This window comes from Aulonocara stuartgranti (assembly GCF_965226115.1).
Source record: "Aulonocara stuartgranti genome assembly, chromosome: 4".
Taxonomy (NCBI): domain Eukaryota; kingdom Metazoa; phylum Chordata; class Actinopteri; order Cichliformes; family Cichlidae; genus Aulonocara; species Aulonocara stuartgranti.
In genome coordinates, this window is record NC_138942.1 from 11,685,526 (window position 1) to 11,702,241 (window position 16,716).

Below are 16,716 nucleotides of genomic sequence, written 5' to 3' on the forward strand. Positions count from 1 at the left end.
CCGCTAAAAAGCATGCCAAACAAAATATAGCCAACATAGCACTTGAACACTAATGAAAAGACTACCCTAAGCCAAAAACATTTTCAGCTCCAGACACAGGGACCCTGTTTGTGTCTCCTGGACGAGCCCCCACTTATGTTAGGAGTCCTAGAGGTCAGAGAAGGTAACATAAAAGATAGTGTCATGATGGTAAGATTAAAAGGCTGTTATATTACCAAACCAACAAACAACCAATACCAAACCACTTTTCTAGTAAAGCGTGTGTGTCTAACTACTTAAAAGAAAATAATAGAATAATAATAATAGTTAGAAAGACTTTCTAACTAAACTGACTAACAGAAAAACAAATAAAACAAAACACAGGGGAGGAGCAAAACCCAAACGGCTTTCACTTCAGGTTTCAAACAGTAGAAATCAAAATTAACCTTTCAGGCTTCAGTAAAACTAACATTATATAAGTAAATCTCACAATTGAGTCAGGCTTCCACAAAGAAAACTCAAAGACAAAAGCAATACGGGGCAACTGCACACTGTTCCTCAGCCTTTTAAAGGTGCAGGTGTGACCAATCAGTTGCTAATTGGTCTGCCTCACTTCTTCTTTAAAGCCAGGGGCTGTAACATTGTATAATTCTCCTCTCACCCCTGTGGATGGGTTAGGGTTAGTACTGTTAATACTGTTCATACTCATCTTGTAGTCAAGCATCTGATTGCTGCTGCTGTGGTGTAGATCAGAGGGTTGGTTTCAATGATGGTCACAGTAGGGATTGTACGTAGTGCTGCATTCACATCTTAAACCTTCAGAGGGTACCTCACGTAGTCTTGGTAACCGGCAACAGAGGCTGCTCTTGCACTCAACATTCCTTCTTCCACCATACTTAGGGGGTGATGATATCTCCCTCATGACCTGGCTGCCCCTTGCCGTAGCAGTTGTGTGGTATTACCTTGTCGATCTCTAGCAACCCCTTCCTCTGGGGTTACTTGCATAGTAACATTTCAACAGTGCCCTGTTCTCTTACCCACTCTGGTGAGGAGTCAAACCACCAATTGGAATTTTTTTGGTGTGTAGGGGTGGACATATAATGCGTTAATTGCACTTAATTTATTTGAAAATGCGTAAAAAAATATTAACACATTTAATCACACTTTGCATTCGAATGTGCATAGTTTTGAGCACTGTAGCACCTTACGGTACCATCTAAATGCAAAACATGTTGCAGCAAGCATAGAAACTGTTGGAGCCGTTAGCACTAGCAATTCGAGTTCCAACAAAAGGTGTTGGCATATGGAACGCCAGGACTGCCATAATGAATTAATTAAATGCACCATTAAATAATTAATTAAATGTGGCAATAATTAATTAATTAAATGTGGCAATAATTAATTAAAATGTGAAATACATAAATAATTAATTAAATGTGGCAATAATTAATTAATTAAATGTGGCAATAATTAATTAAAATGTGAAATACATAAATAATTAATTAAATGTGTCAATAATTAATTAATTACATGTGTCATAACTATTTATTTAATTAATTAGTTCCAATTTTAATTAATTATTGCCACATTTAATTAATTATTTAATGGTGTATTTAATTAATTCATTATGGCAGTCCTGGCGTTCCATATTGGCAGACCAAACTTGATGAAATGACTGACTTCAGGACCAAAATTAGTAAGTCAACATCGGACCATCTTACAAATTCTCTCACAAAATGGATTACTCTGGACTGTAGACCACTATCAGTGGTAGACGATATGGGGTTAGAAAATGTTTAGCTGCCCCTCCGGTGGTCCTCCTTGGGCTCTCGCACTCTGGGGCCTCTGGATGTCTGGGGCCTGGATCTCCTCCATGCCTGCTTCATGCCTTGTGGGACAGGGCTATTACATGGGGAAACCTTGTAATAGGTGCACACGGGTGTCCACTGTTCACAGACATAAACTACACCTTTATTGGCTGCTATTTCCATGCACAATGTGCGCTGTCGGTCCTGCTTGCTACACGACAACATTCAACATTTCGTATTTACTGCTGTTTACACTTAGCTAGATTAATGTGATGGTTTTGTTTTTAGTATGTTGCTCTGTTGTTGTTGTTGTTTTGCTTGTTTTCTCTTCTTTTTCTCTCAACAGGTGATCCAGGAGATTTTCTTTTTCTTTTTTTTCTCTTCTTTCTCTTTTTAAGTGCCCTCTCTCACTGTCCCTCTTCCCTTCTGTTTTTCTTTTCCTTCATCTTTCTTTCTCCCTTTCCTATCCCTCAGTCATGTCTGTCCCGTCTGTAACAACTGAAAATAAAATAAAATAAATAATAACAACAAAGGTCGATCAAATGGACCAATACGGCAAGGCCATGATGATCCATTTGGCAAAGTGAATCCATTGGGTACAAACAAAGCAAGATGCGAACGAAAAATAAAAACAACAAAAACAAAGAAACAGACAAAAAACAAAACAAACAAACAAAAAAAACAACAAAACAACCCCCCCCCCCCTACACACCCCCCCCCCCCCCAAAAACAAAAACAAAAACAAAAAACAAAACAAAATTACAAAACAAAAAACTCAGCACCAAGTATCATTTTCTAAAGTCACAATTCTTTGGGTATATACCCAACACACACATTTTTGCTTCAACAGGTATATTTACTCCAACAATCTTAGATAAAGTTTGCGTGATTGATTTCCAGTACTGCTGTAATTTTGGACAGCTCCATACACAGTGAAAAAGAGTGCCCTTCTCGTCTAAACATTTACTGCAGCTATCTGGGATGACAGGCGACCAGCGATTCAGTTTGACTGGGGTTCTGATCCACCCTTTAGTGTGGTCTCTATGACTCTTGTGCCAGGAGCTTGTTCCTGTGCTGCTATGATTAGTGCCTCTGTGCTATATTTCAGTCCAGTTATGTACAGCCATTGGTAGGATTTCTTGATATCAGCCAATTCTTCTAACAAAGGTAGAAGGCAGGCGCCATCCTTCCATGGTGGTTCCTGTTCTTGTTCCTCTTCTTTTTTGGGTTTCAACTGCCTGACGTATTCACTAAGTACACTATTAGTTGTGGCCATCTTCCTGATGCACTCATGGATGTTTGTTGTTTAATCCTGCTGATTATGATTCTATGAAGGGTTGCATAACATACAGGAACTACATCATCTGTACTTACTGTTCTTTGATAAGAAAAGAAAACCTACAATCTTTTGTCTTTTGTTGTAAAAGAACCATATAGCATTACATTATGACCAGCAAATTTAAGAATTATCATGGAAGCAAAGAAGAAAGAGTAGGGAAGGAGTTAAGATGGTTCAGCAAAACCTTGACTTCACTCCTTGCTATTCCTCTCCCTTCTCAAACTCACAATAATTATTTTAACTCTATCTCTGTATTGTATTTACTGTATTTAAATTCATTTATAAATCTAACCATGATGATTTTTTATGGTCAGTATCTGACAAAGTCTGCCTACAATTTTTTTTTATTTGGGGTGGTCGGGGTTCAATCAAATATATATTACATAAATATTAGTGCCTGTATGGGTAGCAAGTGATAGCAAAGTGGTCATTTATACAATGGTTCGGAAGGGAGTCATGCTCTTCTGTAATGCCAGGGCTAAAAGGAAACAGATGAAGTCAGTTGTTTTCCTGTTTTGGTTATAGCTCCTCCTTAATCACATGTGTCTACTCTGCAATTTCTTTTTTTCTTTTTTTTGCTCTGCTGCCTGATTCCAAGAGTTATAGTTAAAATGCACAACATCTTGTACTTTATCCCTTATCTATAAATCCATACTTTTTAGCAAATTAAATATGAATATTAAACAATAAAAAGAGAGAAAGAAAGTACATAAATTAAGATTAAGCTTATGTTGGGTTATGGTGTTAATATCATTTCTAAATGTGTCCTATAAATACATCTTTCTCTTGTGCCAAACACAAATCGCTTCCCTTTGCTGGATTTATTTTCAAATAAGCTGGCAAGCTGCTGGTAAGATGGCAAATATTAAGCCAACTCCATGCAAAACTTGGAAATGAAAGTTAACCACAGGGTTTCTCTTCTGTAAATCATTTAGCACTCACTCAATACATCAAAAATTAAAACCTATGTATTTCCCAGGAGATATACAACACCTGTCTGGCATAAACAGAAAGTCTTACCATGAATTTTATTTCCGATGTCTGAGATTTCTATGCTCTGTAACAGAACACCAGTGACATTTCAAGACTTCTCCAAATTTAAATCCATTACTGGCTGTGATATTACATTAACAGGACACGCATGTGCTTAGTATAAGCTATGTGAACTTAATATCTGTTTCCCTTCAACATTTATTTGAATAAATAATCTACAAACCATGCAATACAGTATTATAATTTGCTTTAGACATTTTGTGGGCATTACTGATCTCCTAAAAATGCAGTTTATATACTTTCAGTGAAATATGAACCAAATGACATTTAATACTGTTTTTTTAAAAATAAGAACCATAATTATATTGATTGTAAAAATAGTTTTAATAAAAGAAAGATTTGAGTTGATGCCATTTAAGTATAATGTAATTAATCTGCCATTATTATTGCATATAATTTGTTCTTTAATAAAATAAAGAAATTAAATGTATATACATTTATTATTGTACGTATTATTATTAAAATCCTCTGTAAAATGGTAATTTGATGTGTAGAAAATGACGCATTAGCTTATTTTTGACCATATCTATCAGCAAGGTGTCAGAGAATCCTGACCAAACTTAGTGAGCTGCAAATGCTGAGGAAGCAGATCCGATGTGTATAAAAGCAGGAGCTCTGAGTGTTTGCTCTAACTGAAAGGCTTCTAAGGCAGGTGAGTAGAGTCAACATTTTCCTCTGCCATGTCTCTGCTGTGAGTTAATAGATTATTTGTTTTAGTAATCAGTTACTTAAATTATTTTACACACTGATACATTTTTGTGAACATTTTGTTTTTAAATATATTCTTAAAGTCTTTTACAAAATCTACAAGTCAATATAAAAAGTGCATGAATCTACCTTTAACCTTATTTTATAGTGCCTTGACATACACAGGATCACAGGATACCAAGGAATTTCTGTTTGCATCAGCTGAGGTAAATTCCATAAAACCAAAACAATGGAGATTAATTGTGGGTTGCATAACAAACATATGATTTATTTTTCAATCGATCATATTTTCAGTCTTGATTAAAGTGCCACCATGAGCACTGACGCGGAGATGGAGCAGTATGGCGCGGCGGCCATTTACCTCCGCAAGCCAGAGAGGGAGAGGATTGAAGCCCAGACTGCTCCATTTGATGCCAAGACGGCCTTCTTTGTGACTGTTCCTGATGAGATGTATGTCAAGGGCAAACTTACCAAGAAGGAGGGTGGTAAAGCCACTGTTGAGACAGAGGGAGGAAAGGTAGATGAATAATCTATGTACTTAATTCATGTGGTTAATATGCACTGTGTAATTGTAAAAGTTGAGGCTGATTTACATTTTCTATTCAGACGGTCACTGTAAAGGAGGATGAAATCCACCCTAGAAACCCTCCAAAGTTTGATAAGATGGAGGACATGGCCATGATGACCCACCTTAATGAGCCATCTGTGCTGTTTAACCTCAAAGAGCGTTATGCATCATGGATGATCTACGTAAATTTTCACTTTCCTATGTTTGCTGTGTGTAAAATGAAAGTATCATGCTGATCTGTAAATGTTTAAATGATATTTATTGTCTATGATACAGACCTACTCTGGGTTGTTCTGCGTTGTCGTCAATCCCTACAAGTGGCTTCCTGTATATGATGCTACATGTGTAGGAGCATACAGAGGAAAGAAGAGGATTGAGGCTCCACCCCACATCTTCTCCATCTCTGACAATGCCTATCAGTTCATGCTTACTGGTAATGTCAATTACTGTTAATATGTTTTAATACAAATTATAGACATTACCTTAAATTTCAGTTTATTGAAGTTGTCATTAATCCTTGCAAATAAATAGTTTCTTAGCACTTTATTAATTAACCTTATAGTTATTAAAGAAATGATGAAAGCAGGATTCATGAACCTTGTATGCTTTTATTTTAGATCGTGAGAACCAGTCTGTCCTGATTACGTGAGTATATTACAAATCTGTGTGTAAAATCTATACAAAACTTTAAGATACTGAAGCTGAAATTTAACAATGTGTCCCATAAACCCCAGCGGAGAATCTGGTGCAGGAAAGACTGTCAACACCAAACGTGTCATCCAGTACTTTGCAACAATTGCAGCTCTTGGTGGTAAGAAGGCTGAGCCAACACCTGGCAAAATGCAGGTAGATTCTTTATTTAGTATCAAGCTACTTGCAACAGAAAAATAAAATAGAAACTTCAGCTCACATAAACACAATATATTCTTGCAGGGCTCTCTTGAGGATCAGATTGTTGCTGCCAACCCTCTGTTGGAGGCCTATGGTAATGCCAAGACTGTGAGGAATGACAACTCCTCTCGTTTTGTAAGTAATTAAGAGTGAGTTAAAGTAAGTCAGATATTTACTATTTGCTTTCAGAAAAGACAATGCTAATAAAGATTTTCCACTCTAGGGTAAATTCATCAGGATTCACTTCGGTACTACTGGCAAGCTGTCTTCAGCTGATATTGAAACATGTAAGTTTGAACCAGTCTACATTGTACTTATCTGTGCTAGAAATGTTTCTTAACTACTCAATTCAATTTATTTTATATTTATATATTTAGTTCAATGCAGTACATCAAAAAAAAAGACTTGGGTACATAATTAGTAAATTATGTAATAAGTAAAGTAACAGAATTGAAATCACTCCCATGACTCTTTTGATAATCTATGAAAATGGTAGGCTTGACATGAAATGTTAGTCTGTCATGCCTTATGTCTACATGACATGTCTACACTCTCCAACTGAATTTGTTGTTCTTAGATCTGCTGGAGAAGTCCCGTGTCACCTTCCAGTTGTCTGCTGAGAGAAGCTACCATATCTTCTATCAGCTGATGACAGGCCACAAGCCTGAGCTCCTGGGTATGACAACTTTAATTATTTATGACACTAACTAACTTTGATTGAATTGAATTCAACTATATATGGACAGTTCATATAACAACAACAATATTTTTAAATGTTGTATACCAGTATATAACGACTATTAATTGTACTATTAAAATATAGTGTATTAATTATAATTAATCAATATTAACTAATTAATTATTTAATTATAGTATTAAAATACAATTTAATTTTTGCACAATATCAGATATTATATGGTAATGTATAAACCCTGTAGTATTAAAGAGAAAACCCCAACCGATGATGAGAATTGCCTATGAGCCGACACTTGGCAATAATGGAATAGAAGAATTGCATTTTAACAAGAAAACCAAAACTCTCCAAACCCAGGCTCAGACAGGGGTACACAACTAGGGGATGTTTTACTCTGACCTGATCCATTCTTAACCATAAGCTAATTTAAAGAAGAATTTTTAAGCAGAATCTTCAAAGTAACAAACATGTCTTTCTCCTGAATATAAAGGATGAAGGCTTTGCTTCCCATTTCATGTTTGAAAAGATTGCAAACAATATACTAAAAATACCTCACTGATTTTCGGTATTGCATTTTACAGAGGCTCTTCTGATCACAACCAACCCATATGACTACCCAATGGTCAGTCAGGGTGAAATCACAGTGAAGAGCATCAATGATGTGGAGGAGTTCATTGCAACAGATGTAAAATCGCATTTGTCTTTGGATTTGTATACTTAACTATAAATGAAGTGTTTTTAAAAATAACATAAATTGTTGCTTTCATTCTTGTGTCGTACAGACTGCTATTGACATCTTGGGCTTTACTGCTGAAGAGAAGTTAAGCATCTACAAGCTGACTGGTGCTGTGATGCATCATGGCAACATGAAATTCAAGCAGAAGCAGCGTGAAGAGCAGGCTGAACCTGATGGCACCGAGGGTATTGTGAAATATTTCTATAATGGAGAAATGTTTGAAGTATTTGTATTTATTAGGTATTATAATGATTTGTTTTAATCCAACAGTGGCTGACAAGATTGCGTACCTACTGGGCCTGAACTCGGCTGATATGCTGAAAGCTTTGTGCTACCCAAGAGTCAAGGTTGGCAATGAGATGGTGACCAAAGGTCAGACCGTCCCACAGGTAATTTAAAAAAGGGAGACTTGTATAATCATATTATATTTATAAACATTATAGCTGTATTCATATGGTTTTGTATCATTATAAATTCTTGTTTGCCAGGTCAACAATGCTGTCTCGGCTCTGTGCAAATCTATCTATGAGAAAATGTTCTTGTGGATGGTTATCCGTATCAATGAGATGCTGGACACAAAGCAGCCCAGACAGTTCTTCATTGGAGTGCTGGATATCGCTGGGTTTGAGATCTTTGATGTGAGCACTTGAAACATTTCACCACATTTGCTAAATGTTAAATACTGTATTGCCATGAAGTTAAACATGTTTGTAATGTTACAGTTCAACAGCTTGGAGCAACTCTGCATCAACTTCACCAATGAGAAACTGCAACAGTTTTTCAACCATCACATGTTTGTCCTGGAGCAAGAGGAGTACAAGAAAGAAGGCATTCATTGGGAGTTCATTGACTTTGGTATGGACTTGGCTGCCTGCATTGAGCTTATTGAGAAGGTAAACAGCTACTATGGAAGAAATTTACATATGGGTGCATATGTTACCTCCCTTGAAATTTTAATATGACATGTGACATTTTCTCAGCCAATGGGCATCTTCTCCATCCTTGAAGAGGAGTGCATGTTCCCCAAGGCCTCTGACACAACTTTCAAGAACAAGCTGCACGATCAGCATCTTGGCAAGACCAAATGCTTCGAGAAGCCAAAGCCTGCAAAGGGCAAGGCTGAGGCACACTTCTCCCTGGTTCACTATGCTGGTACAGTGGACTACAATATCACTGGCTGGCTGGACAAGAACAAGGACCCACTGAATGACTCAGTTGTTCAGCTCTACCAGAAGTCTTCAAACAAACTAATGTGCTTCCTTTATGCAGCCCATGCTGGAGCTGATGGTAAGAAACAAAAGTGCTCACAAGCTAGCGTGTCCAGTACAGATAGTATGTATCTGTGTAATAACTATAATGTGCATACTGCAGGCTAATACGTATACTGTGAAAAATATTCATTAAATTCCAATAATGAAATTTACTGTTTATGAAAACAGAGGCTGCTGGTGGTGGCAAGAAGGGTGGTAAGAAGAAGGGTGGTTCCTTCCAGACTGTGTCTGCTCTTTTCAGAGTATGTATCGATTTATAATTAAAATAAATAAATAAATAAATAAATAAATAAATGCTAATTTTTAAATAGTAATAACCTATTATCTAATGATGCTGATCTACAGGAGAATCTGGCCAAGCTGATGACCAACTTAAGAAGCACTCATCCTCACTTTGTCCGTTGCCTGATTCCCAATGAGACAAAGACCCCAGGTACCCCACAGTAATATTAACTGTAAAAATGACAGTAAGAATATAGAAAAGATTTGAAACATTATGCATTTCTGACTCTCAGGTCTTATGGAGAACGCCCTGGTCATCCACCAGCTGAGGTGTAACGGTGTACTAGAGGGCATCAGAATCTGCAGAAAGGGTTTCCCCAGCAGAATCCTCTATGGTGACTTCAAGCAGAGGTGACAGCACATTACAATATTGGAAAGGAAAAATGGTTTCATTGTTGTTGTAAAGGACAAACTTGAATATGATGGAAGAAAAATCTAAGTAACAACCTGATTCTCTCTTGAAGATACAAAGTGTTGAATGCCAGTGTCATCCCTGAGGGACAGTTCATTGACAACAAGAAAGCTTCAGAGAAGCTGCTTGGCTCCATTGATGTGGATCACACACAGTACATGTTTGGGCACACAAAGGTACACTTTGTTATATTAATAGACATTTTGAAAAAAAACTCTCAATATCCACGTATACATATGTTTTCAATGATTAAATAGGTGTTCTTCAAAGCTGGTCTGCTGGGCACTCTTGAGGAGATGAGAGATGAGAAACTGGCTGAGCTGGTGACCATGACTCAGGCTCTCTGCAGAGGATACGTCATGAGGAAAGAGTTTGTGAAGATGATGGAGAGGAGGTAACATTATCATAGTAAACTCTATTGTATTCTCTTTTGTATTTCCTTCCTCATATTAAGATCCAACGACACTAAAAGTAACACTCTCATGTTTGGTTTTTAGAGAATCTATCTTCTCCATCCAGTACAACATCCGTTCTTTCATGAATGTCAAGAACTGGCCATGGCTGAAACTGTACTTCAAGATCAAGCCTCTTCTGAAGAGTGCTGAGACTGAGAAGGAGTTGCAGAACATGAAGGAGAACTATGAGAAGATGAAGACAGACCTGGCTACTGCTCTGGCTAAGAAGAAGGAACTGGAAGAGAAGATGGTCAGCCTGCTGCAGGAGAAGAATGACCTGCAACTTCAAGTGGCTGCAGTAAGTAGTAGAGAAAAGTATACATTGCACCTGTAGTTCATGTATATAAGGTAGATATAAAAGGACCACCTGTTTGTCTCATCCTCTGATTATTTATTTGCTAAAAGTGTAGTTAAAATTACAATCAAGAAAACACTAGGACAATGTGACTCACAAATAATCTAACTTGTGTGTTCAACATGTATTATAGGAAGTTGACAATCTCTCTGATGCTGAAGAAAGGTGTGAGGGGCTCATTAAGAGCAAGATCCAGCTCGAGGCCAAACTCAAAGAGACAAGTGAGAGACTGGAGGATGAAGAGGAAATCAATGCTGAGCTGACTGCTAAGAAGAGGAAGCTGGAGGATGAATGCTCTGAGCTGAAGAAGGACATTGATGACTTGGAGCTCACCTTGGCCAAAGTGGAGAAGGAGAAACATGCCACAGAAAACAAGGTTCAATTTATCTATATCTGAGGTTTTTTTTTTTTTTTTTTTTAAAAAAGACACCTCTAAATGAAAATATATTAATTCTTTCCTGAGATATAGTTGTTAAGTTATATTTAAATACATCCTTTGTACAATTCTTAGGTGAAAAACCTGACAGAGGAGATGGCATCTCAGGATGAGGCCATTGCCAAGTTAACAAAGGAGAAGAAAGCCTTACAAGAAGCCCATCAGCAAACACTGGATGATCTCCAGGCAGAGGAGGACAAAGTCAACACTCTGACCAAGGCCAAGACAAAGCTGGAACAGCAAGTTGATGATGTAAGAAAATTATAATCATATTGCTTTTTAATGGAAAGAGTATTGAATCATTGTCTTTCCAACCACTTGAATCAACTGACATGACTTTATAGCTTGAGGGTTCACTGGAGCAAGAGAAGAAGCTCCGCATGGACCTTGAGAGAGCCAAGAGGAAGCTGGAGGGAGATCTGAAACTGGCCCAGGAATCCATAATGGATCTGGAGAATGACAAGCAGCAGTCTGATGAGAAAATCAAGAAGTAGGGCTTTTTTTGTAAATAATTTTCTTTACACACACTGCATTGCAATAATCATATGGACTATGATCGTAAAACCATACTTCTTCCACACCAAGGAAGGACTTTGAAATCAGCCAACTTCTCAGCAAAATTGAAGATGAACAATCCCTTGGTGCTCAACTTCAGAAGAAGATTAAAGAACTTCAGGTAACACTAATGACCAGTGTTCATAAAGAATATTGTTCATTATAAGTCAAAAACCTACTTTAGTTCAGGTTCTAATCGATAAATCCAAATAATTTCAAACTAGGCTCGTATTGAGGAGCTGGAAGAGGAGATTGAGGCTGAGAGGGCAGCTCGGGCTAAGGTAGAGAAGCAGAGAGCCGACCTCTCCAGGGAGCTTGAAGAGATCAGCGAGAGGCTCGAGGAAGCTGGTGGAGCAACAGCTGCTCAGATTGAGATGAACAAGAAGCGAGAGGCTGAGTTCCAGAAACTGCGTCGTGATCTTGAGGAATCAACTCTGCAGCATGAAGCTACTGCAGCAGCTCTCCGTAAGAAGCAGGCTGACACTGTAGCAGAGCTCGGAGAGCAGATCGACAACCTCCAGCGTGTCAAACAGAAGCTGGAGAAAGAGAAGAGCGAGTACAAGATGGAGATTGATGACCTCTCCAGCAACATGGAGGCTGTTGCTAAAGCAAAGGTGCGGACAGTATTTATAGAGAACAGATTTTTTCTTTTTTACATTTCAGGACCGCCAAAGCAGCTCATTAACTGTTAACATGGATATGGCATTACTTGGTGACAGGGCAACTTGGAGAAAATGTGCAGGACTCTTGAGGATCAACTAAGTGAACTCAAAGCCAAAAATGATGAGAATGTTCGTCAGCTGAATGACATTAATGCCCAGAAGGCGAGACTTCAAACAGAGAATGGTAAGTGATGTATAACAAAGAAACAGTCTGTGTCTGGAAATTTGTCATTTACAGGTACCTAAAACTACAACCAATCAGTGGGTGAAATGAAACAAACTGGGCTTAATACATGTGTGTTAACTACAGGTGAGTTCAGTCGCCAGCTTGAGGAGAAAGAAGCTCTTGTTTCTCAGCTCACAAGGGGCAAGCAGGCCTTCACTCAGCAGATTGAGGAACTGAAGAGACACGTTGAGGAGGAAGTGAAGGTCTGAAATGTTTTCTCTCTTCTGTTAAATTTCAGCACTTCAAACAGAGACAAGTTTTAATCAGTTACAGAGACACTCAGTAACTCTGAGACAGATAATCCTCTAATATCTTTCTAAGGTTTTACCTCTTAAATCTGTTATCCTCTCAGCATTAGACTTTAAAATTGATTTCAACAATAAAATATCAAAATCTGAAATCAACTGTCACTTCAACAGGCCAAGAATGCCCTGGCTCATGCTGTTCAGTCAGCACGTCATGACTGTGATCTGCTGAGAGAGCAGTTTGAGGAGGAGCAGGAGGCCAAGGCTGAGCTGCAGCGAGGAATGTCCAAGGCCAACAGTGAGGTGGCTCAGTGGCGATCCAAATATGAGACTGATGCTATCCAGCGCACCGAGGAGCTGGAGGAGGCCAAGTAAGTCACCATACTTTCATTGTTTAAATTGGTTTTCAGACTTAAAACCAACCAATTCAGCCTTAATAAAAACAGAATTCTTTTAACAACAGGAAAAAGCTTGCCCAGCGCCTGCAGGAGGCTGAGGAATCCATTGAGGCTGTGAACTCCAAGTGTGCCTCACTGGAGAAGACCAAGCAGAGGCTGCAGGGTGAGGTGGAGGACCTCATGATTGATGTGGAGAGAGCTAATGCTCTGGCTGCCAACCTTGACAAGAAGCAGAGGAACTTTGATAAGGTAAAGTTTTAAACATAACCTCTGTCATCAAAGGAGAAATTACACCCATTACAACAACTAATTATTTAATTAATTAATTTTTAATTAATCTAGGTCCTGGCAGAATGGAAGCAGAAGTATGAGGAGAGCCAGGCAGAGCTGGAAGGAGCCCAAAAGGAGGCTCGTTCTCTCAGCACTGAGTTGTTCAAGATGAAGAACTCATATGAAGAGGCTCTGGATCATCTTGAGACCATGAAGAGAGAGAACAAGAACCTGCAGCGTATGCTTATCTTGCTATAGATCATATGGATATGATTCTAATGTTTATATTCATATACAGCTTTTGTTGTGGCCAAAACATTTGCATATATCAGCTCCAAGTACTAAAACTCTTGGCTGTGTTTGCTCTGTAGAGGAGATCTCAGATCTGACTGAACAGATTGGTGAAACAGGAAAGACCATCCATGAGCTGGAAAAGGCCAAGAAGACTGTTGAGACTGAGAAGTCTGAAATTCAGACAGCTCTGGAGGAAGCTGAGGTAATGATTTATATATTACAAAACAAAATATGTATTTTCCTTAAAAAAAATTAGTCCTAGTCTGTTCAATTCATATTATTAAGAGATTCATTAGTAACAGTTGTTACATTTATTTAAAGGGAACTCTGGAGCACGAGGAGGCCAAGATCCTTCGTATTCAGCTTGAGCTAAACCAGGTGAAAGGTGAGATTGACAGGAAGCTGGCAGAGAAGGACGAGGAGATGGAGCAGATCAAGAGGAACAGCCAGAGGGTGATTGACTCCATGCAGAGCACTCTGGATGCTGAGGTCAGGAGCAGGAATGATGCCCTGAGAGTCAAGAAGAAGATGGAGGGAGACCTGAATGAGATGGAGATTCAGCTGAGCCATGCCAACAGACAGGCTGCTGAGGCCCAGAAACAACTGAGGAATGTCCAAGGACAGCTCAAGGTGAGTTGGTAGATTGTGTGTGTGTTTGTGTTTTTTAATTAACCTCCAAGCAAACAATGATAATATCTTTTGTTTGTTTGTCATCAGGATGCCCAACTGCACCTGGATGACGCAATCAGAGGACAGGAAGACATGAAGGAGCAGGTCGCCATGGTGGAGCGCAGAAATGGTCTGATGATGGCTGAGATTGAGGAGCTGCGAGCCGCTCTGGAGCAGACAGAGAGAGGACGCAAAGTAGCTGAGCAGGAGTTGGTTGATGCTAGCGAGCGTGTTGGACTGCTTCACTCTCAGGTTGGTATTCATTACTTTACAAGAACTTTGAGACATCAGAGAGTGAGAATCACATCATTAAAACGGTTTCTTTTTCATTCAGAACACCAGTCTTTTGAACACCAAGAAGAAGCTGGAGGCTGACCTTGTCCAGGTTCAGGGTGAGGTGGATGATGCAGTTCAGGAAGCAAGAAATGCTGAGGAGAAGGCCAAAAAGGCTATCACTGATGTAAGTTAGTACTTTACAAGCCTTCTTTTCTTTTAAATTTTTGTTCATGCTTGATCAATAATGCCAACACCACCCATACTTTCAGGCTGCCATGATGGCTGAGGAGCTGAAGAAGGAGCAGGACACCAGTGCTCACCTGGAGAGGATGAAGAAGAACCTGGAGGTCACAGTCAAGGACCTGCAGCACCGTCTGGATGAGGCAGAGAACCTCGCCATGAAGGGTGGCAAGAAGCAGCTCCAGAAACTGGAGTCCAGGGTATGTACTGCATATATATATGCATATATAGTTATTATTCAAGTATTAAATAAACACTTTGATGCCATCACATGATCTCCACCCATTTTCTTTCTACTCTTAATATTTATTAAAAGCTGATTACTTATCATGGCATTAAAGGTCCGTGAACTAGAAACTGAAGTTGAAGCTGAGCAGAGACGTGGAGCTGATGCTGTTAAAGGAGTCCGCAAATATGAGAGGAGAGTGAAGGAGCTCACCTACCAGGTGATTACACATTTACCTAAATATCTATTACATTTAAGTTCCTAAATTCTTTCTTCTTCAGCCATCAGTAACAGTTTGTTGTTTATGCAGACTGAGGAGGACAAGAAGAATTTGGTCAGACTTCAGGATCTGGTGGACAAGCTACAGCTCAAAGTCAAGGCTTACAAGAGACAGGCTGAGGAGGCTGTGAGTGAAATGTTTTGTGATTTTTACATATGGAATTCACAGCTTCATAACTGAGATATCTCTCATATATGATCAGATATGTTTTTAAATAAAACATATTGTTGCACTGAACAGGAGGAACAGGCCAACACCCACATGTCCAGACTGAGAAAGGTCCAACATGAGATGGAGGAAGCTCAGGAACGTGCTGACATTGCTGAATCTCAGGTCAACAAACTGAGAGCCAAGAGCCGTGATGCTGGAAAGGTAATTCATGTAATTTGTTTTACGAAAAAATGTACCGTTGTTTAATGGAGTTGTTTGATATAAGAGCTTTATGTTAATAATTTTCTGTGAATTGAAGAGAGTGTAGATACTATATTTACAATGTAGAATGAATTGTTTCAATGTTGATAATATGTGTTGAATAATTTTACCTTTCATTATTTTTTTCAGGGTGAAAGTGCTGAATAAGACACATTCTTTTGGAACTTTTTGGCAGTGTTCATAAAATATGAACTAACTGTTAAATTGTCCACGTATGATGTATTAATTCAATAAACACTTTCATTATGATTTCATGAAATGTAAAGAGTTTAATTTATTCTTTATTCTAAAAAAAGTCACATTCACATATACAATTTTTAACACGATAGTTTCTTCAGAATAATCGTGATTCATACCTACAGGACATCGTCCTGTGAAATGAGGACAGCACTTTTCCCTTTGTGTTCTCCCTTCTTGTGTTCAGCATTAGTGATGGCAGAGTTAAGTTAACCTTTAAAAGAAAACCATTCTTCCAGAAATATATTTGTAAGGTCAGACAATGTTGTTGGATGAGAAGGCCTGGTTCACAGTCTAACTCACTCCAAAGGTATTTAATCAGGTTTTGGTCAGGACTCTGGCAGGCCAGTCAAGTTCTTGCACACCAAATTCCCCCATCCAATTTGTGCACTGGCACTCCATCATGTTAGACCAGGAAGGGGCTGTCCCTAAACTGTTCCCACAAAGCTAGGAGCATGAAACTGTCCAAAATGTCTTGGTGTGTTGAAACATTTCACCGGAACTAAGGGGCCAAGGCCATTTCGTGAAAAATAACTTCACATCGGCGCGATTCATCTCTTATCCAGAAAACATGAATACTGCCACAGTGTCAGTGTGCTTTTCTGCATCTTATGTATTGCATTGTGCCTGGTTATGTAAGGCTTTAGTGCAACTGCGTAGCCATGGAAACCCATTCCATGAAGCTCTATAAACACTGTTCATGAGCTAATCTGAAGACC

At 38.7% G+C, this 16,716-nt stretch overlaps 1 protein-coding gene across 1 annotated transcript; it reads left to right on the top strand.

The window, feature by feature from the left end:
* Positions 1-5,035: 5,035 nt before the first annotated feature.
* LOC309705070 (myosin heavy chain, fast skeletal muscle) lies at positions 5,036-16,009 on the top strand. Its single transcript, XM_082530622.1, has 40 exons — positions 5,036-5,093; positions 5,182-5,404; positions 5,494-5,637; positions 5,732-5,888; positions 6,073-6,100; positions 6,190-6,301; positions 6,389-6,481; positions 6,570-6,633; positions 6,924-7,022; positions 7,622-7,725; positions 7,823-7,961; positions 8,047-8,165; positions 8,265-8,414; positions 8,499-8,669; positions 8,757-9,063; positions 9,216-9,289; positions 9,393-9,480; positions 9,563-9,680; positions 9,794-9,917; positions 9,999-10,135; positions 10,239-10,494; positions 10,685-10,927; positions 11,063-11,239; positions 11,332-11,477; positions 11,573-11,663; positions 11,767-12,156; positions 12,262-12,388; positions 12,515-12,633; positions 12,850-13,046; positions 13,139-13,322; positions 13,416-13,581; positions 13,715-13,839; positions 13,959-14,267; positions 14,355-14,558; positions 14,641-14,766; positions 14,852-15,022; positions 15,164-15,268; positions 15,359-15,454; positions 15,569-15,700; positions 15,890-16,009. The coding sequence occupies exons 2-40, from the start codon at positions 5,201-5,203 to the stop codon at positions 15,905-15,907; spliced, it is 5,814 nt and encodes a 1,937-aa protein (XP_082386748.1). The 5' UTR covers positions 5,036-5,093; positions 5,182-5,200; the 3' UTR covers positions 15,908-16,009.
* Positions 16,010-16,716: the final 707 nt, after the last annotated feature.

Excerpts from the sequence above, each read along its gene's own strand:
- LOC309705070 (XM_082530622.1), top strand. The coding sequence starts at position 5,201 with ATGAGCACTGACGCGGAGATGGAGCAGTATGGCGCGGCGGCCATTTAC. Across the intron at positions 6,302-6,388 it reads CAACACCTGGCAAAATGCAG|GGCTCTCTTGAGGATCAGAT; the intron begins GTAGATTCTTTA and ends ATATTCTTGCAG. Across the intron at positions 13,840-13,958 it reads CAGCTCTGGAGGAAGCTGAG|GGAACTCTGGAGCACGAGGA; the intron begins GTAATGATTTAT and ends ATTTATTTAAAG.